Source organism: Corvus hawaiiensis, chromosome 1 (assembly GCF_020740725.1).
Source record: "Corvus hawaiiensis isolate bCorHaw1 chromosome 1, bCorHaw1.pri.cur, whole genome shotgun sequence".
Taxonomy (NCBI): Eukaryota; Metazoa; Chordata; class Aves; order Passeriformes; family Corvidae; genus Corvus; species Corvus hawaiiensis.
In genome coordinates this window covers 24,669,510-24,691,859 of record NC_063213.1, presented here as the reverse complement: position 1 = coordinate 24,691,859, position 22,350 = coordinate 24,669,510, and the positions used below count along the sequence as shown (strand labels likewise).

Below are 22,350 nucleotides of genomic sequence, written 5' to 3'. Positions count from 1 at the left end.
TTCTTGGTGTTAACTTTACCCGGTTTTCGGTCTCAAGTTACTCGGGTACTATCAACTTACTTTAGTGATAGACTGCTGGGGAGCTTGCTTTTCTTCTGCACAAAAGCAGCACACCCTCTGAAGCAGACTGTTTTGCAAGTTAGTAGTTTCGTTGTTATTGAATCCATACCACTCAGTGATGCAAAAGCCCTCCCACTAAGGTAGAGAAGGCTAAATTTCTCTAGCTAGAGACAGAGCTTTTCGCACCGGCTCTCTGATTTGTCGTCCTCGCCATGGAGGGGGCACGTTGTGGTCAGCTCTAGAGCCCGGTAACAAAAGGCGAAGCGAAGAGGGAAGAGGCTTGCAGAGCGGTCGAGCTGGTGACGGCCAGGGGAACTCAAAACGACCGGGGAAGCCCAGCACCGGCCGCGCAGGGGCGGAGAGTCCATGACTTGCCGGTATTGGGGGAGGAGCGGACAGAGGACAGCGCCGCGGGGCCGCGGAGGAGGCGGGGAGTGGCTGGGAGCGCCCCATGGGCGGCCGGGGCAGCCTGGCATGCCGCGGCAGGAAGCTGCGTCCCCTGCCCCGTCGCCGCGCGGCGCAAGAAGAGGCCGAGACAGTGATTCAGGTACGCGGGCGCGGAGTGGGCGGCGGGGCGGGTTTGGCACTGCCGAGGCTGCGGCCACTCCCTGCCGGACGCCCGTGGCCGCTCCGGTCCGGTCCTCACCGCTCGGGGCGGCGCGGGTTGTATGTGACAGCGGCAGCGCCCACCTATCTCCGCGGTGGCGAGGAAAGCCAAAGCGCGGGTTTGCGGAGCGGCGTCTTAGCCGCCTCCCTAAGTCCTACTGGGAGCTTCCCGGCGCCCAGTTTGAGCCCGGCGGAGACCAGAGCTCCGCTCGGCTCCGGGGCATGTACGCGAAAGCTCGCGGTTGTCTCTGCTCCGGCGCCCGCGGAGCTGGGACAGCAGTGTGCTGCTTTCCTTTGACACGGACCGCAGCTGGCACACGCCAGACCATATATTCGCCTGCCTAGTCTTGGAAATGTTCCTGGTTACCTTTTAATATTTTAAAATATTATTATTAAATATTATTTAATATTTTAATATGAATCTAAAGCTCTTTTTTGGGGGGCTTTGTCTCTTTTTCTTTGTCCAAAAATGAGAATGGGTTGACAGTCCTGAAGTACTTTACTTATGTACAATAAATTGTATTACTCTAAAAAGAGATTCATTATTGGTTCTCTCTATTTTATTTTTTTTTAAAGTCTAAATACTGATGTTTCCTGAATCTTTGACAGTCTTTGGTTATCCAGAAAACTGATAGAATAAAAGTCTTGGGGAACAGTGAGGGAGAACTGAATGTGTTAAACCTAAGTATGTATATACAATCTGCTTCAAATCTATCTGCTTAAAAGCAAGGAGGTTAGTTTTGGTCACCCCACCATTTTATAAAGCTGTTTCTTTGAGTCAATGGCTTAGAATGCAGATAGATCACTGATACACAGTATTTAATCATCCAAACCGATGAATAAATTATCATAGTTGTTATTCAAAACATGTGAGTTTCTATGATACGTGGAATGAGACTCCTTTTCCTATTTCTCCTTTGTTTTAGCTAGTCCTTCCTCCTGACCTTAAGGTTGATGCAAATCCCTTGACCCTCCAAATGCAGAGAGAGTTCCTGCTGATTGAGTAGTGCTGGTGCCTGAGCAGTCCTGGCTTCTTTCATTAAAAAATAAAATGTTCACAGCATTCCCCTTCCTCCTCCACTCAGCTCTACTTACGTAAAAGGTAATCATGAATCTGCCATAGTTGGATGTTTACTTAGATCCAGCAGCACTGGGTTCTTAATTCAACAAAACACTTGAGCATTAAACAATTTCTTAAGCCTGTTCTTATGCAATAAAACACTTACAGGCTCATGTGATCTTGACATCTCTAGAAACTGAAAATGAATTTTAAAGATTATTTAAGATGAATTAAATTTATGAGTGTTTAATCCCCTAGTGACCTATGTATGGTGCTGGTCATTATAAAGTTCTCCTTTCTCCCCAAGTATAACAATACTTACCATTATGCTCTCTCTTCTTCCAAAGAAATACCTACTTGATATTTCCTTTTGCTTTGTCGTGTCCTCTCAGATAGGCTCACAAAACCAGCTTTCTTGCCCTCTGCCCTTCTTTTTCCCCTAGTGTGTGTACATAGACCACATGATTTTGCTAGCACTGTCTGTAACAGACCTTAGTAGTTCACTTTATCTGTGCTTTAACTATCAGTCAATACTGCTTTCTGCACTAAAGTATTCCTGGCTTTTTTTTTTTTTTTTTTAAATTCTTGAAAGTCCTTTGCAATTAAAGCAAAATACCTATTCCTTGTGGATCTTCCTTTCTTCAGTTATCCCAAATAATGTAGAAGTGAAATGTTTTAGAGAGTTAAGTGCCACTGTAGTTTATCAGAGCTGTTTAAAATCTGAGGAGAAAAAAATGGATAAAGCCAGAGCTAACTAAAATTAGCTAACTGAAGTGAATAGGCAGTCTCATTCATTCCTGGCCTGTTTCATTTTCTAGCATATACATAAAACTAAGCAAAGAAGTCTTTATGGTGATAGGGTAAAGTGAAGTTTATCTCAAAGTCTTTGAGATTTCTATTTATTCTCAGCTAAAAAGTACATTTTCTTGTAAGGACTCCTTCAGTCCTCAGGAGTTTGCTATGACAAGGATGACCACCTTAAATCATGATGATCAGGACGTGGTTGTCTGGTCTATCTGAACTGGCTTTTGAAAGCGGAGTTCATTCCCAAATCCTGTGTGATGACCATCTTTGAGCATGATTTGCTCCCTGAGGATGCTGCTGTTAATTCTCTTATTTGTCATGCTGCTGTACTTGGTCTGTGGATCTTCCCATTGACCCTCAATACAGCTAGTCATGGATCCCCTTTCTGAGGAAGGGCTAATACTTACTTGACCCTACTTTTCTATATTCCAACTTCAGCCAGCTGGTAATACAAGGAGAGATGATTATATAAAAGTGATCTCGAGATAACTTTCTGTTTTCTAAACCCCTTTTGAACCCTGTGGTCTTTAAGAAAAGGTACTTATGTCCTAGATCCCTTTCAAAGTCACCAAAGCTGGGACTTCTCTGTTGCTTTTTGGACAATTAGGTTCTAATAGTAATTTTAATTGTACCTTTACTGCCTGTATATGAATATAAGCAGTTTCTGTAGCAAGAGTTTATGTTTTGAAAAAAATTAATGCATATGTTTTCACAAAATGCAGCACATAACCTATATGTGAGAGTACATGTATGAATGTATTTACACTGGTTGTTTTTCATATCTCAAGTTACTTGTGAACCCCAGAATGTATTTTAACACATGGTTAAACTGGTGGTGTATTTTTTTTAAATAATGCAGCATTAAGCATTAAATCACAATGATGGTGAATCTACAGCATACCACAGAGCTGCTCTTTTCCTTAGGTCATGATATTTAAAAGTGCAATTATGCCATTACACATGGACTGAAGTCAGTCATTTTTTCAGGAGCCGTCACATATAGAGCAAGATGCATCTTTTTGGTTCCCATATGGATTTCGGGATGAAGGTTGATCATGATTTACTGTGGGACAATTAATATCAATGTATTAATGTGATAATTCCAGTTCTCACAGCTAGTTGGCTTTGGCTCTTTGGTATGTTCTGCCCTGAGAAGATTGTCATCTACCTTCTGAGCTCTAACCTACCTCAAATGCATTTAGCACTGTGGAGGCATTAGCCCTCTATTCCATGTCTGGCAGGAATGTGGAACACAACTGATGGAAAACAGACTGCTGCTTATGAATCTTCACTGTTACCAATACTTGTCATATGGTTTGACTGTTCCACCAGGGCACCAGGCAGATAATTATGTGTATGTGACATTCAAGGACAAAACAAGTAGAGTGAACCATGGCAATATGTGGAAATATTACATATTGTTTCCTTTCTGTTAATGAAAAGCTGCCAGTGATGAATCAGAGCTTGATGTCATAAGACACTTATTTATAAAAAACAGGGGGACAAAGAGAGAATGAGCTGTTCAGTATCTTTTTTTCTGTTGCTCTCAGTTCTCTGTCAACACTAATGAAGAGCCTGCTCCTAATGGGGTTTTTTTTTGTCAGCTATCCAAGCAATCAGAGCCAATGGATACTTTTTTAAAGTAATAGACTCTCAGAAATTAATTCAAGTTCTGGTCTTGAAAGAGCAAAAGCTTTTCACTATGTTTTTAAAGCAAATGTCAAACATAAACTCTTTTTCATGTCTGTATGGGCATGACTGGCATGTAATGCCTGCTCCCTGCCAAGTCCGGTATTAACTGTGGCTACCACTTAGAGGAAAATTAAAACTATTTGAGTTTTTGTCCTTGAAGGCTCCCCATAAAATTTAAGTAGGTTCTTTGTAGATTTATTGCAATATCAGTTCATGGGTTTTCAGTGCATGCATGTATTCAGTATGGCATTTCAGTGACATGCGGATCATACTGTGGTCTTGAACGCAGTGGTCCAAGGCCATCAATTTAAGCATAAACACAGTGGCACCAGAACCTAGACATAGTGGGGATGTGTGCTGGTATGCATGTCTGAGGCAAAAAGATCATGTAGAAGATCAGTGAGTTCAGCCTGGGGATTTTGACATGTATTTCATACAGATGTAATTTTGGTGGGCAGTTGAACAAAGGGTTGTATTTTTATCCTGTCTTTAAGGTATTTGAAGCAGTTTTTTCTTGCCTTTGTGCTTGAGCAGGGGAAAATGCTACTTTGTGCATGAGTGTTTTTGATGGGCACTGTAAGAAGAACTACATTTATGTAAAAATTATTTAGAGTATACTACTTCACTCAGCTCTTTCAGTACCACGACACCACCAGCAGTACTAACTTGAGGGGGGCTGAAGTCATGCAGAGGGAAATTTGGTGGATAATCTGTTGCCCTGAGGTTCCCTGGTTGTAACTTCCGTATGTAGAAGGAAGCTGAGGTTTGCAGTTACTTTGACACAAAAGTGTATATTCTGCTACCTGCTTATGTGACATTTGACCTGTAACCTTTCACTGAGTCTGTCCTAACTTATTTCCCAATGACTTTGGATAGCTTTAGTTGCATGAAGTGTGTCCCTATTACCGCAGGCCTGGTTCCTATGGTATATCACTGTGTCCTGCAGCCATAGGGAGGAGGAGGAGGAGAAGATCCAGCAGGCAGGAATTGTGCAGCAAGATTGATTGATTTAATTATTTTACAAACTCTTTTATAGACTCTTTTCTTCATAGTCTAATTGGACAAAGGACCAGCCACCCCTTGGGGGTGATTGGTCAAAATCCTAAAACATCCATTATCAAAATATTTTTCTACTATACCATAAACAAGACTTTCCAAGGTTGCAGGTGGCTTGGTTGTTTACATTCCCTGCTACCTCTTCTGTGAGAGAGAAAAGTCTCTCACGGACTTAGAAAATAACAAGAAAATCCTCGCTAACAGCATTTTTGTACCTACAATTCCCCCTTTTTGTTTTATAAGATAACAACCCTACTATTAATCCTAAATAGAAATCTACATCAGTTATTAATTCTAAATATGTCCTTAAGGCTTTAACTATCTGACTCCATAACAAGAAATTTAAAGTTCAGTCTCTGCTTGTGGAAGGACCATCCCAGTCTCTGCTTGTAGAAGGACCATCTGCCTGATGGTTGACATCCTGGTCATCATCAGAAGAGTCATTAGGCTGATGATCTACATTCTGGTCGCCATTTGGATGGTTGGCGTTCTGGTCATCATTTGGAGGTTGCCTGTTCTGCCTCTGGTGCCGTAGGTCAGGGTGAACGCATTTTGAAGGTAGCCACCGTACCCCAGTATCTGTGGAAATGCAAGCATACCCACGACCCCAAACAATAAGCTCATGCGGCCCTTCCCACTGGTTAGTGAGTAAATTCCGTACCCAGACTTTTGCCCGAGGCAGTTGTATGTCGCCTGCAGACTGCAATGAGAGAAAATGATTCAGAATAACAGGATTATTTGAATTTTGTGGTACTGTAAGGTGATTGATTGTATACAAAGCTTTTGCTAGTCGGCTCTGTGGGGTTTCTCCATGCATTCCCCTTTTCTGTTTGTCCAAAACACGCTTCAAGGTACCATGAGCGCGTTCGACAATGGCTTGGCCAGTAGGAGAATGTGGGATACCAAAGGTATGGTCTACACCCCATAGGTGTAAGAACTGCCGCGTCTTCTCCGAGGCGTAGGCAGGACCATTATCTGTTTTCACAGAAGCTGGCACGCCCAGGACTGAGAAAGCCAATTTCCAATGGGCAATGACATCACGGCCCTTCTCTCCAGTGTGAGCAGTAGCCCACATAGCCGAGGAGAAAGTGTCAATAGACACGTGCACATATTTCAGCCGACCAAATTCAGGGACGTGAGTTACATCTGTTTGCCAAATCTGCAAGGCTTTTAGCCCTCTGGGGTTTACCCCCAGTGGCAAAGGTGCAGCGAGTCCGTGACAGTCGGCACAAGCACTGACAATGTCGCGCGCCTCGGTTGGCGTTAAATGAAACTGCTTCTGCAGGGTACGTGCACTTTGATGGAAGAAACCGTGCGATGCCTTGGCTTGTGCAATTTTGTCAGGCTGAGGCCCTACCCACGCAGGGTTGGCCAGCATGTCAGCCCTGGCATTGCCTTCTGTTAGAAACCCTGGTAAATTGGTGTGGCTTCGAATGTGCAGAATGTAATACGGATGCACTCGAGCTTGAATTGAAGACCACAAGGTTTGCAACAGCGAAAACAGAGCCGCATTGTTCACCTCCTTCAGAAGTGAACAATCTAAGCATTGGGTTATATCTGCTACGTAAGCAGAGTCAGTAACCAAATTCAAAGGTTCCTGTGAGAATCACAGGAAAGCCATGGTAACAGCCCTTAATTCAACTAACTGAGCAGAGTGACTCGGATTGGTAGGTTAATCAACCACCTTAAGGGCAGTGTAGGATACTGTGCGCCCTTACACACAGTGACCCCTGCTAAAAATTTGTCCCAATCCGTATGCCCCAAGCTGCCAACACATCCCGTCCCCAAAGGTTAAGGGAAGTGGTAGCAACATAAGACCTAATTGTAGCTGGGTGCCCCTCTGGGTCCCTCACCACCGCAGGCCGTTCGCTTAAATAGCTCTGTGTGCTTCCTCCTAATCCTGCAATGGCCGATCCCACCGGGGCTAAAGGCCATGAGGGAGGCCACGCAGAGAAGGAGATGATCGTTACATCAGCACCCGTATCAATCAAACCTCGAAGCTGAATCCGGGGTGGACGGGCGTTCAGCAGGATCAGGGTACATGTCATCTGTGGTCAGAGATGTCTGCAGTCCAGAAGGCCTGCGGAAGTCCCGTAGATCCACTGCCGTTATCTTCGTGAGTTTGTTGCTCTATCCTGGGGACACAAGACTTAAAAGGCACTAATTTAGCAAGGCAGGTCTTTTCAGGAATAGTTACAGAGGGTTTTTGCGTGGAGACCATAGCGCAAATCTGACCTTTAAAGTCAGCATCAATAACTCCTGAGTGCACTAAGATTCCTTGATAGGCAACGTCAGGTTTTCCCACCAGCATCGCACTGGATCCCTGGGCTAAGGGTCCATATGTATCCAAGGGAACCTTATAAATACTGCTAGAGTCTAAGACGACTGCGGCTGCGGTGTGGACGTCAAACCCGTCTGATCCCTGGGTGCCGTCTCCAGCGTGGCTGGGTAGGCCTGTGCCTGTACCTGTGCCACTCTCTGGGGGAGCGACTGCATTGGAGAGCAATTCCCCCTCCTTGCACCCTGGCGGAAGTTTCCCGGCAATGGCCGACCATCGGCATGAGTCTGGGATCTACAATAGTCTGAGCAATGCCCTGGCCTGCCACACCTCTTGCACTGGAGGATCACTGTGTTCTCTTTTTAGCTCGGCTTAGGCCGCTTCTGTTTTTTCGCCTGTTTTGGTTGCTTTGGTTCACGACCAGAAGATGCGTGAACAGGCTGCAGGAATGCAGCCAAAGCAGACCTTTTCTGGTTCCCAGATCCCACCTTAGCGCAGGCTTCGACCACATCTGTTACCTCAGGATCCCCTGATAAGGCATCTATGATTTTTCTGCACTCTTCATTTGCGTTATCTCTCACTAACTGCCTTAACAACATCTGCCTTAACCCGTCATCCTCAACCTGCTTCTTGAGAGAAGCAGCGACTTTCTCTACAAAGGAGAGGAATGACTCTGATTTCCCTCGAACTATTTCAGTATATCGCTTTCTGGGTGCTGACAACTCTATGGTTTTCAACAGGGCAGCCATGCCGACCTGTTGAACATGCTGCAGGATGCTAGAGGACAAGTTACCCTGTAGACTGGGATCAGAGAAGGGACCAGTCCCCATCAAAGCATCCACTCCTGCTGTCTGTCTAGGATCAGCAGCAGGGAGCTGCAAATTTGCTAATGCAGCCTTGCCGGCCAGCTTTCTCCAGGTTTTCTCAAAAACTGTAAATTGTACAGGTTGAAATAGAATTTGACCTCAGTGTCTGATATCAAATGGAGCAAGCAAATCTGTATTTATCACCCTTATTATCTGCATAACCTCAGCAGAACCTAGCCCATATTGTGCCACCTTGGATTGGAGGTCCTGGGCAACTTTCGAAGCAATTACCTCATGCTTATCACGCTCGCCAGAATCTGGGAGAGCCTTATACACTGGGAAAGCTTGGATCTCCCCTTTTGGGGAACCAGTACCATCCTGAACTTCTGGCACAGCCTGCGGATGGAGTGTAACAGCTCCCCGGTTACCCCCAGAATCCTCAGATCTATGTGGCATTCCAAGGATTTCTAATAACCTCCAGTCACTCTCCTCCAATGCTTGCATCTTAATAGATTCTAGGAAGCGATTATAATGCGTCGGACGTACAGTTACCGTGCAGTCCGGAAAGGTCCAGGGACGCGTCCGGCGCCGCCGCTGGCCTGTTCTCTGCGGATGCGCCCGGCGCCGCCGCCTCTGCCCGCCGTTCCGCAGCCGCTGCCGCTTCCGGGTTTTCCTGCGGCAGCGCTGTTTCCAGTTTCGCCGCCGGCCGCACTGTTTCTTGGCTCGGAGCCGCGGTTCCCGCTTCTGGCGGGGGGGGCGCGGGCGGCGCAGGCGGCGTGGGCTCGGGCATCCTCCGCTCTAACAGGCTGAGCAGGTCCTCCATCTTTCAGGATAGATTCGGTAACTCTGTCACAAAAGGCAGATGCTGCATTAAAAGGTCCATGGTTCGGTTCTGCGACTGCGCAGAACAGTCCAGCGCCAGGGAGGGCAGCCGAGCACAGCCAGGCAGTCCCGGGGCAGGCACGCCCAGTGCTACGCCCAGCGCTACGCCCGCTAAGTTAGATCCAGGTGCATACAGAACCGAACTAGGAGCCTCTGTGGGCGTCCAAGTTGCTCAGCTGCTGATCTGCGGCCCTGGATAAGCCGTGGCTGCCGTCCAGCCAAACGGCAAGGCAGGCTGTGCGCCCTGCCTCTGCCCTGACTCCCCTGCCTCTGCCGGCGCGGGGTCCCTGGGGGCTGCGGAGTCCTGCGATTGTGCAGGGCGAGCTGGCGCAGGCTCTGCCTGTGAAGCGGGGGGGGTTATTCCGAATCCACGATAATTTTCCCCGGAAGCCCAGTCAGCGGGGCCCCCCTCGGACATTCCTCCGTCACTCATCACCGAGATAGGCGAGCCAGCCCTGCTATCACAGTCAAGGTCTGTCAGCAGAATAAATAACGACCGCCAGGTTTTGTATAATTCTAACGCTGCTGGGTCCCCTGTCGGGAGCTCGTGTCGGACAGCGCATCCGAGCTCCTGCCATAAGGAAAAGTCCAGGGCAGTATCTCTGTCCATGGAAATCCCTTTTAAAGTAGCCCAGTCTAATAATTCCCGAACTGAGTTTTCAGGAATGGAGGTGTGCATTATACTAAACACACCTTTCCAGACCAGTACGACAGCGTCGGTTTGTGAGCCACTGTTCGCCATTTCTCAGTTCTGTCGGACCTCCCGGTCCCGGGGGGAAAAAGGAACAGCGTACCTCTAGAGGAATTCGGCTTGGCTCGCAGCAGCAGGACACGTCAGAGAGTGCAGAATCACATCGGGCAGCACCAAATATTACCGCAGGCCTGGTTCCTACGGTATATCACTGTGTCCTGCAGCCATAGGGAGGAGGAGGAGGAGAAGATCCAGCAGGCAGGACTTGTGCAACAAGATTGATTTATTTAATTATTTTACAAACTCTTTTATATACTTTTTTCTTCATAGTCTAATTGGACAAAGGACCAGCCACCCCTTGGGGGTGATTGGCCAAAATCCTAAAACATCCATTATCAAAATATTTTTCTTCTATACCATAAACAAGACTTTCCAAGGTTGCAGGTGGCTTGGTTGTTTACATTCCCTGCTACCTCTTCTGTGAGAGAGAAAAGTCTCTCACGGACTTAGAAAATAACAAGAAAATCCTCGCTAACAGCATTTTTGTACCTCCATGTCCCCACTGGGAAAAGAAGAGAATGCATTTGCTGAAACTGAACAAACCTTGCAGGATTTTAGGGTTTCTAGGTTGTGGTATTTTAAAGCCAGTGATCTGAAGGCAAAAGTTGTTCTTCACTGTGGAATCATGTTAGACCAGTATGGGGATGGCTTTTCTTTCCTCAGCACTTATTTGCAAAGAATTCCTATTTAGGAATGCATTTACACATCTAGCAAGACTTAAGATGTAAGAGTCTAGACAAAAGCAGCACTGACAGAACCCTCCAAGAGTTATGGGGTATCCTCTGTGTCACCAAACCATTGCACTTTGCTGTTTTCCCCACAGAAAAAGAAGCATGGTTTTAATGTATCCCACAGAAAAAGGAGCATGGTTTTAACATATCAGCTGGGATCAATGAATGCTATGAACATCCATGAAAAGAGAAGTGGAAGAACACTGAAAGCAGAAAGATATTTGCCTTACTTGACTTACTTCTCACTTGCAATCCATCATGAAGGGACCTTGATGCTAAATGTTCATTAAAACGTAGAACTAATAGACCAGAATCAAGTGCTTTGTTTCATTGTGCATAGCCCCCATCTTGAAAGGCAGAGGCTTTTGTAGAAGTGTGGAAGCTGAGCCTTAGGCAGCTCTGACTGACATTCTGGCAATGCTTGCTGCTTCTTGGGTTTTGCAGTCATATTGAAGTTGTCAGTGTAACAATATTGGAACATTATTCAAAAAGCTAGCAAACCTGGACAGGTTTCAGCAATGTTAGAGGGCATTAGATGGAAAAATAAACTGTGTGAAACTCATCAGAGAACTTTCAGTTTAAATTGTTTAAAACTCTTTCTAATTCCAGCTCAGACAGCTGCAAAGGCTTTTCTCACAAAATTTAAAATTTTAATCTTAACTTTTTTCTGAAACATGGTGAGAATGAGAAAAGAGGGATGAGAATGATGAACCTTGCTACAGATTTGTGCACTTGAAAGGGTAGCTGTTATCCATATTGTGAATGTAACAGTTTTCTTATAAATATTCATGTCCTATGTTGCTTCTACATACTGTAGAATTTTATGTATTACACTTTGTTACAAAAGCTAAAAGCATGGAATAAACAAATAATAAGAATCCTTGTCAATACTGAAGTTGCATTTCAATCCTATCTTCAGTGTTTTGATCACTTATACCGTAACTTTTTAAAGCTAAAGATCTAATCAATTGAATTATGGTCTTCAACACTTTCGTGTCTCAGATCTGACTGCAAACTGAAACCTGGCTTATACTTGTCAAACACTGAGAGGAAAAATATGAAAAGTGCATTTTCAGTCCATGCTTACTGAGAAGAAAGATTTAATTTGGGAATTTGTGGTATGAAGCTGGGATACACACTTGAATACACATTAGTTCACACAGATGAATGGACTGCTGGCTGATGGATTCTTGAAAATTCACTGAACTTACATTTTTGGGTAATGGTGAGTGGAGAATCACATTTTGCTCTTCCTGTAGGAAGTCAGAAAAAAATTTACCATAAGGCATTCCTCCTCTAAAATCCTGTTGGCAGTCTGGGGCCTTTTACAGAAACTGGGAGCCAGGACTAGAGAGGATATCTTGCAAGAAATCCTAAAAATGGAAAGCTGAAAAATATTACTGGTGTCACTTGGAAGATCTACACTCCTAATTACCTTCATAATTGTGGCTTTAAATTCTGTGAAAATCACACTGTGTTGAAAGCATTCTTCTGAAAGTACTTGCAGATTTTAAAAAACCTTGCAAGCATTGACCTGTGGATCTTTTTCCCCGACAGTCTCCAGTATATAAAGTAAAATGTAGAAATTATAGTACATGGTGGTTTCTCACCCCATTCTACCCCTTTTACTGTCTTTTTAGCTACGGGAATAGTCGGATTCTGGAATGCAGAGGAATTTACAGTTAAATATCTGTTGATCCAAATACTAATACTGTTTTCTTATTTGAAGGGTAATACTGTTTTCTTATTTGAAAGGGAATAATTTGATGTAAGCTACATTTTAAAAAGAAAACAAAAAATCAATATGAAAAACATTCAATATATAAATAATTCTGATACTATTTAAAGTCTCTGCATTTTTACCCTCCACATTACTTTGCTCTGTGTAAGACATTTTTCATGTATGTTCTTTCTTGTAGACTATATATTGAGCTAATAGAGTTTACAAGCTGCAGAAATGTTTACGGTCTTCAGAAAAGGACAATTCAAGAATAATGGACTCTTTACAGGGACCTGATTTTGCCCCCTATTGTGATCTTTTTTCTGTGCTGTCTCAGTTCTTTGCATGAAAAAAGGCAGAGATTGACTGTCTAATGCAGCAGCAGTGATTGTAGCTTTTGATAGTGACAAAAAAGAGATTTATCACTCAGTCCTGAAGGAAGATCTTTACATTGAGCTCATATATTTCCTTACATGTGACCTAGTTTTAGCTTAGCTTTCTGTTTTCTAGAGTATATTCCAAACAGTGTGGTATATAATATCTATACACCAGAATATCAGACTGACAAAATCAAAAACCTCAGCATCAACATCCAGCATCAGGATGTTAGACTTCATATCTTGTTCTTAAACGAAACTACAGGAAAACACTACTCTGACTCTTTCTCTGTGTTTTGGTGTTGAGGACACAGTGGTTTAAAAATCGAAGTATATTTTACATGATAAGTTGTTCTTGTTGATATTTTCCATAATACCAATAATTTTGAAATCCATCTATCCAACTTCTGGTCCTACCAGGTAAGAAAAACTTTCTCTATGTGTGTGATCGGCAGACTAAAATGCTACTTGCTGCAACAGTTACTACTTCATCTGTCCATCTTGCTTGGCTTGCCTACTCTTTAGAAGAGACTTTTCAAATAATTTTCAAACTTCAGGTATATAGCTTAAGGAACTAGGATGACAACATGCATGTTCCCCAAAAGTCTTGCTAAAAGGCTGCTTTACTGCTGAAGAGGGCTGGATTCACTGAGTGCTTCCCTCACTGTTTTTGCAGTATATCCATTCCTAGCAGCGGCTAAATCAAATAGATCTGGTACTGTCCATATCATTACTATAATGACTCTGGGGTACAGTTTTTGCTTACACAGGTACAGAATTTTGTGGCTAAGAGAGAGCTTTCTCCCTTTGGCTGAAGTCATGCTGTACATTCCTCAAAGGCACTCAGAGACTGGGGGGATTGAGAAAAAAATATTGTACCCAGTGTAACTGCTTCCTGGCCATGATATTATGGCTACTGGAAAAGCACCTTCACGTGTTGATTATAACACCATCTCATGGGCTGCTGGACTATTCTGAAGCACACTTATTCTGACTTTCATTGACTGACCTCTTTTTATCAACTGGAAAGATGTCATGCAAAGACCTTCACAAGATAAACAAATGACTTTAGGACAAGGTACAGAACTACATATGGGATTATAACCTGTTTTGTTTCTCTTTTCAATCACACATATAAATGTTTAACTGGGACACAACATCATGAACTGTGGAATATGTGTGAACCTAGTTCTCACAGTTGAATACCATGCAGCGTGTGGGAAAACCAGAACCTTTGCTATATAGAGGGGCCTTCTGAGCTAAAAGGATGACTTTTCACAATAATGTGCAAGAGGAGGAAAGAGTTGATGATTACAGTGTCGGATACATACAGCTCTCAGGACATAGCAGAAATCATAGTTTGCAAACATAATTGGCAGAGTGCACCAAAAAGTAAGTTCACAGGGACATATTTTCATTCTGTGCAAAAAAGAATGACTGCAAAAATGCAAACAAGGCTAATTGCTTTAGTTGCAGTACTAACCAGGAGCAGAGTTCAGGCTTTCAAAATCATAAGGTGCTGCCAGTTGCAAAAACTGCAAAAGGTAACATCATGTCTTGCTTTCAGGCAGGCAGAAGACAAAATTTGGTGCAGCAGTTTAGTGTTTACTGTATTTATTGTATATTCTTGAAACACTGTCCTTGGGAGCTCAATAATTGATGTCAGGAAAGAAATGCTATGGCTTTTCCCCTCTGACTTTTCCTGCTTTAATGCATGTTGCATACATTCTCATACTGTTGTCACCATCTGAAAGGACAGGTGTTTATAAAGGTACAAAAATAATTTTCAAGTACAAAGATCAAGGGCAGGAAATCCTGACTCCTCCCCAGAGCTGCACGTCTCTGCTTGGGTTGCTAGACCCAGAACATCAACCCCAGACCTTTCATTAGGAAAGGTCCCCCTATAATTCGTCCTTTCCCTTCTGATTGTTACCACTGTTACTGATCTGGATATCCCTCAATAGTTGTGGTATCTATTTGCAACATGCATTGCTAGTAGTGAAAGATTCAAATTGCTGGGAAGGGGTTATGGGTTGAGAAAGCTATGTTTTCCTTGTGAAACCAGAGCAGTGTGGTATTTGCAGCAGACAGCAATTCTGCCCAGCATGGTTCCAGCACTAGGGCCAAAGTGGGAAGCCCCACAACCAAATATGGCCACATGGAGCTATTTGGAATTGCCATGCACACTTGCATCTGGGACACTTTTATATATGCTGTGGCCTCTTACTATATGATGCAGAAATTATATTTTCTATGTATTTGCTCCCATTTCTCCCTTAGATTCCAGACAGATGTAGCAGGGAGTTGGTGGGTTAAGAGCCAGTTCCATGACCATCCATCTGGTTGTACTAGAAAGCACCAGGTGAAAACAGAGCAAATTTATTCTGAGAAAGACCTGCTACTAACAAGTGGATGAAAGCAAGTAAATCCTAAGAAGAATGTTTTCCAACATTTCAGCTCATGATTAAGATATCATAATTAAGACAAAGTATCAAAAGAAGAAAAGTGAACAGCTTAACAGAGTTAAGCTTATATAGGGCCACTGAAGACTGTACCATTTCCTCAGCATTTGGGGGATGTGGTCTGCTCTAACCAAACCCTATGGAAATGGTAGGTGAAAGGAAATAGCCATGCAAAGAAATACAGAAGCCTTCTGTTGTTTTAATTTCCTCTAATACATGGCCATGACAGTTTGGTCAGAGAAGAACAAAGGAAAATGAGTCCTATTGGTGTCTTCTTCCTACTGTTCAGCCTTTCTCCTGTCCCTTGCAATGCATGCACAGTTTTTATGGGATTTCTTGTTGTGACGTACAAATGAGTCGCAATGGGAAGTTAAAAGATATTCCTGTGAAACTGATTTTGGAATAATGAGAAAAGTTTCACTATAACTGTGATCATTTATGAAAAGATTGTCTGTTCCTGTATTAAGAGAGGGAAGGAGGAAAAAACCCACAACGTATTCATAAACCAGAAGAAATAAATAAGTTGTTCTAACTCATTTTTATTATAACTTTTTCTTTCTTTAAAATTACATGCTGTTCTAGCAGACTTGAATTTTTTGTAAAAATCCCTGTTAATGATTTCCTTCCTTTTCAGTTGTTGTCACTGTATTCTGTGATTTACTACAAGAAGGGTATTTTATTTCTGACTTTCTGAACTTCCTGCAAGCAGATCTGGTGGAATCTGGTGCCCTCCTGAAAGGCACAATTTTGGTTGCTGGTCTACCCAGCCATGCTAAATTTATCTAAACAAGTTTTACATATCTAAAGATGCCAGAGAAACAGATGTTTTATGTTTACTCAGGGTCTTTTGTCATCAGGCACTAGAGAACAAACTTAACACACCCAAAGCCACATACCTTTTAAAATTATACTTATATTACATTTGGTTAAGAATCACCCTTTTTTCAAGCAAGATATTTTACTGATTAAATTACTGTTTGGTAGCTGTGCAAGCAGGCTCAGTCCTGATTCTTCTTTCATCTCTTAACAGAAGGAGAAACTGATTTAAGCAGATATTAATGTTCCCTTCCTCCCCCATGTGTGTAACAAAACTGCTTCTTGATTGTTCTCTTGACTTTAAACCTTTAGTGAATTGGAGAGAGTAATGAAGAGAGAGGGTAGAGTAGTGGGCACTCAGAAGTAGGAGGCAGGTTTGTATGTGGAGATTCAGAGGAAGGCAGAGAGCAATGGATATCTTGAACAGGAAAGAAAAGTTGGATATGAAGGCAAGAGCTGCAAAGAAAAGTGGAAATGAAGTGAAACAAAAATAGCTGAGGAAGTTAAAGATGGGGTGAGGAAGAGACAGGGAGATTGAGCAAAAGATGAAAACCCAAGAAAAGATAATTTACCACAAGTCTTTTGGAGGGACCCACTAGAAAATGAGTAAAAATAATTTTGCCAAAATATGCCAAATAGTCTTGGGCACTTAGGACCATCGGGATTTAGGTTCAGTTGTGTATCTTCTTGCAAAGTCAGAAGTTTATGGTAATGTTTGCCTCAGCTGTGCAAAGGCAAAAAAAGCAATGTGGTTATTTTGCATATGTGAAAGATTTTAATCACATAAAAAAGAAGAAGGATATGGAATATTTCCATGGGAAATGAACAGATTAAGTAGGCAAGCAAAGCTTCACATTGGAAAGAAGAACTACTTACTGAAATAGATGGTCTTGGGATTAAATGTTTCATCTTCCTCCCTACATCTCTGAAGACTGAAATGTGCAAATAAAATTAGCACAGTACATCCTGACACAGATAGCCAAAAGCTTTTTCTATGTTTTCTGCATTACTCCACACCTGTGCTTAGTGATTTTTATTATGAAGTCTGTAAAAAGTGAAATGTGTGAATGTGTGCTCCAAATTGAAGCTTTTCGTAACCATTTTTCTGGACACTGCTGCAGCATGCTCCAGTACTCCTTGTTATGTGTGTCCTGTTTGTGCAGCCAGCACCCTCGTGCTGACTGAAGCTGTAGCAGCGTTTTATGTTGCTCAGAACAGCATCAAATTTTGTATGAACATCTGTCAGGTGCTGATGCACTGACCTAATCCTGGGGGGAATAAAAATCTATAGTAGTTATTAATCAGTTAATTATGTTTAGTTATATAAAATATTAATTGTTTTAATTAGTTATTAATTATTAGCAACTCTGTCCAACATGCGTGTTTAGAAGAGAGCACATGGTTTTTTCAGCATTAGTGTACCATCTGACATCTGCTGTTGCAGGGAAGAAACGCAGTAGAAGGGTCATCCCCGGCCGCAAGCCTGCGGCGAGTGGGTGCTTGCCGCCGCGGGAGGGCACTGCAATCCTCTCGCTCCATCAGCACTCCTGAGGCAGGGCCACATTTCTGGGAAATATTTTAAAGTTTCAGGAAGAAGCTTGAAATTTTTACTTTTTTTTTAAACATCAAAAAGCTATCTCCTCCTTGTTTTAGGAGTAATGAAGTAACCTCTCACTTTAATTGTATTCCAGCATGTACATGTTTACAAAGTTTCATAGCAGTTACTATGAACAGTTTGTAACTCGATCATCTTTCACTATTACTCCATCCTTTTCACTCTCCTTAATTAACTATCAGTGCTTCTTGTTTCCCTGTGTATACTTTTACATTCCTCTTTATCCGTATTTTTCAGGGTGACCATGTATTATTTTATTTATTGTAACCAAAATAGAAGAGTAAAACCATAACACAATCCTATACAAACCACCTATATTTAAAATAATATTTATGTAAGTCAAGAAACGGGAATATTTAGGATGCGCATGCAAAGAACCCAAAGGAAAGCAAAAGCAAAACCCAAACCCAAACTCACCACCAAAAACAGATGCAAATATTTTTTCCTTACGCCTACAAATAACTCCTCTGTAATCTGTAGTTAGCCTAAATAAATTTGTAACCTGAAAAGTAAATATCTATTTAACTTGAGGATTTCTCTGGTGAAAATGGAACTGCTTAAAAGAGAAAGTCTGGAATCTATCAGACCACAACCTGAAAAGAAATTTTATCAATGTTTCCAGAAATAAAATTTTTTGATAATTATTGCTCTTGTAATATACCCCACTTTTGGTTATACCAAAAGTTCTTTTCTTTACATGTGATAAACACTGCACAAGAGAGAGACATCTCCCTGGATTAAATGCAACATGCCAAAGAGTCTGACTAATTTTTTTCAAACTTGGAGCCATTTAAAATGGCATGGCTGTAAAGTTAGGGGAAGTGACTCTGAATGGAGTGTAAGCATAGAGATATTCAGCATCACATACCTGCTTTACTACTCTTTGACATTCCTGCTAATTTTTAACTTGTATGGAAGCTACTTCCATAAAATAAATTGTGTAATCTGACAACCTGACTTTGTTATATATAGTGTGACATTTCCAAGCTTCTACTCTGCAGTCTGAAGAGTTGCACACTATGAATAGTTCCACGGCCCCTTCTAATCCCTCTCCTTGGGCTACCATGGCCATTGCTTAACCCTAAACAAGTTAAGTTTCCATCAGCTGGTTTCTGTACATCTCTACATTTCGTATCTGTCTGTGAGTTTGACTGGTCCTTGATTCCCCTGACACTAGAAAAGGAGCAGCAAAACATTAGAGATTGCATGTTGATTGCCGATTGAGAGAATCTTGTCTCAAATATTACAGTATTTTTGTAATCTAAATGAAATTAATGAGAGACAGAAAAGCATCTTTTTCCCTCAAGTGTGCTTGTAATTTGATGCTCTCCTTGGTCCACACAACACACAAACACAGGTTGTGAAGATTTCCTTCAGAGGCTGTTGTTTAATGGTAACTTCGCTTAGAATATGAAGAAAAAGAGAAGGGGAAAACTGTCACTAATGCAGGATTCACTGAGAGGATTTCAGCTGTCTTAAAGGTACTGTCCGAGGTTTTCACCCAGTTTACCATCATGCCTCCAGAGGGAGAGGTAGTGAGGGAGAATGAACCTTTGTTCACCAGGAATGGGGTGATGTCTCGGTTTTGAAAGACAGGTGTCTGCTAAGGAAGGCAGAGGCCCCCCTTGAAGTGGCAGATATAACCCCTTTTCCCTCCAAGTTATTATATTTTGAAATCAAGAGCCTTTAGGCGAAGATGTGGGAAATAGGAATAACAGTTCTTTACTATATATATATATATGTATATAACCAGTCAAACAAAACAACAACAACTCTGGCAGTAACAGCAAACACAAACCCAGTCCCAGCCTTCTCGGCTGTCAGGCCCTTTCCCCTCGGGTGCAGTTCCGCTCGCAGCCGGCAGGGGCGCTGGCGGCTCCCGGTGAGCAGGGCAGGTGCGATGGTTCCCCCGCGGCTGCAGGGGGCGCTCCGGAGCGAGCTCGGGAAACCCGCGGCTCTGGTGCCCTGGGATCCCGGGAAGGGATGGAACAAAGGCTTCACAAACCGCTGGGCAGCCGATCCCGGACTCTCAGGAACAGCAGGCTGGAATGGCAGGGACGAACGCAAATCCCGGGTGGCAGACGAGATGTATCCAGATGGGAAAAAACCACGGAGGCCCAGGCAGGCAGGGTGAGCAGGGCTACAGCGTAGCGAAAGCTCGAAGCAGCAGCAGGCAGGACAGCCACAGCTCGGTCTCCAGCAGGGCAGGGAAAAGCGGCTTTTGGGGTCCCGGCGTTGCTTCCAGCAGGAAGAAAGAACGGCCAAAAAGAAAGCAGCAGCAGCTCCTTTCTCTGCAGCTTCTCTCTCCGGACGCTCAGAGCGAACTGTCCCCACACCCAGGTGTAGACAAAGGAGTAGCCAGGCCCGCCCCACTCCCCTTTTTGTCTTTCTTAAGTACAGCTATTTGTCCCCTAGCAACATGCATATGGGAGAAAATTCCTTTAACAGGAAAACCTAAGACTAAACTAAAACCCCAACATTCTCCACCCCGAATTTTTTCCCATACTAACATGTTACATGAAACTTAACTTTTTTTTAACCATATAAATCTATGCATTACCCAAATTATATACAAATATACATGCTGATATTGATACAAGTGCAGAGCCATGGGTAGTTCACCCTAAAACAAGGTCCTCTTGAGGTAAGCATCGGGTCTCTCCATCCTTTTGCATCACCCACCAGGTGCAACCTGGTCCCTGAGCAAAAACAACCCCACGGATGGGTTTGTCTTTGCTCAAGGCAGACTTTACCCAAACAGTTTTTCCAAGCATACCTCTCATGTGCACCACTGGAACCTTATCTCCATCTGTTGTTTGTAGGGGTTCGGATTGGGCAGGGCCTGCTCGGCTGGTGGAACCTCGAGTGTTAACTAACCAGGTGGCTCTTGCTAAATGCATCTCCCAGTTTTTGAAAGTCCCCCCACCCAGTGCCTTCAAGGTGGTTTTAAGCAGTCCATTACACCGCTCAACCTTCCCAGCTGCTAGTGCATGGTAAGGGATGTGGTACACCCACTCAATGCCATGTTCCCTAGCCCAGGTGTTTATAAGGCTGTTCTTGAAATGAGTCCCATTGTCAGACTCGATTCTCTCAGGGGTGCCATGCCTCCAAAGGACTTGCTTTTCCAGGCCCAGGATGGTGTTCCGGGCAGTAGCATGAGGCACAGGGTAGGTCTCCAGCCACCCAGTGGTGGCTTCTACCATTGTGAGCACATAGCGCTTGCCTTGGCAGGTTTGAGGCAGTGTGATGTAATCAATCTGCCAGGCCTCCCCATACTTGTATTTGGACCATCGCCCGCCATACCACAGAGGCTTCACCCGCTTGGCCTGCTTGATCGCAGCGCATGTCTCACAGTCATGGATAACCTGGGAGATACTGTCCATGGTTAGATCCACCCCTCGGTCTCGTGCCCACTTATAGGTGGCATCTCTGCCCTGATGACCTGAGGCATCATGGGCCCATCGAGCTAGGAACAGTTCTCCTTTATGTTGCCAATCCAAGTCTATCTGGGACACCTCTATTTTCGCAGCCTGATCTACCTGTTTGTTGTTACGATGTTCTTCATTAGCCCGGCTTTTGGGGATGTGAGCATCTACATGACGGACCTTCACGGATAGCTTCTCTACCCGAGTGGCAATGTCTTTCCACTCTTCAGCAGCCCAGATTGGTTTTCCTCTGCGCTGCCAGTTTGCCTTCTTCCACCTTTCCAGCCAACCCCACAGAGCATTGGCTACCATCCATGAATCGGTGTAGAGGTAGAGCTTTGGCCACTTCTCTCTTTCAGCTATGTCCAGAGCTAATTGGACAGCTTTGAGCTCAGCAAATTGGCTCGATCCACCTTCTCCTTCAGTGGCCTGTGCAACTTGTCGTGTGGGGCTCCATACAGCGGCTTTCCATTTCCGGCTAGCGCCTACAATTCGGCAGGAACCATCAGTGAAGAGGGCGTATTGTCTTTCACTCTCTGGTAGCTCGTTATATGGTGGGGCTTCTTCGGCACGTGTCACCTGCTCCTCTTCTTCTTCAGAAGATAACCCAAAAGTCTCACCTTCTGGCCAGTTTGTAATTATTTCCAAGATCCCAGGGCGACTTGGGTTTCCAATTCGGGCGCGCTGCGTGATGAGGGCAATCCATTTGCTCCAAGTAGCGTCGGTGGCGTGATGCGTGGAGGGAACCTTTCCTTTGAACATCCACCCCAGCACCGGTAGTCGGGGTGCCAGGAGGAGTTGTGCCTCAGTGCCGATTACTTCTGAGGCAGCCTGGACTCCTTCATAAGCTGCCAGGATTTCCTTCTCTGTGGGAGTGTAGTTGGCTTCAGATCCTCTGTAGCTTCGGCTCCAGAATCCCAGTGGTCGGCCCCGAGTCTCACCAGGCACCTTCTGCCAGAGGCTCCAGGACAGACCATTGTTCCCGGCTGCAGAGTAGAGCACGTTCTTCACCTCTGGTCCTGTCCTGACTGGGCCAAGGGCTACGGCGTGAGCAATTTCCTGCTTGATCTGGGCGAAGGCTTGCTGCTGTTCAGGGCCCCAGTGGAAATCATTCTTCTTGCGGGTAACCAGGTAGAGAGGACTCACGATCTGGCTGTACTCGGGAATGTGCATCCTCCAGAAACCTATAGCGCCTAGGAAAGCTTGTGT

At 43.9% G+C, this 22,350-nt stretch overlaps 2 protein-coding genes across 4 annotated transcripts in view; one reads left to right on the top strand and one right to left on the bottom strand.

Moving 5' to 3' along the window:
• The first annotated feature begins 492 nt into the window (after positions 1 to 492).
• Positions 493 to 22,350, top strand: part of TNS3 (tensin 3) — a 229,842-nt gene continuing 207,984 nt past the window's right edge. For 2 of the 3 annotated variants that reach the window (XM_048296709.1, XM_048296677.1), the window contains exon 1: positions 493 to 607. The gene's annotated coding sequence lies outside the window, so the exon portion shown is untranslated. Of the gene's footprint in view, positions 608 to 1,592; positions 1,769 to 22,350 lie in introns of all 3 variants that reach the window. The other variant, XM_048296688.1, reaches the window with a different exon arrangement.
• On the bottom strand, positions 7,374 to 9,320 carry LOC125322737 (testis-specific gene A8 protein-like). The gene is made up of 2 exons (XM_048296799.1): positions 8,909 to 9,320; positions 7,374 to 7,413 (listed from the first exon to the last, which is right to left on the bottom strand). Coding segments are annotated over exons 1-2 (279 nt in total). The 5' UTR covers positions 9,186 to 9,320; the 3' UTR covers positions 7,374 to 7,411.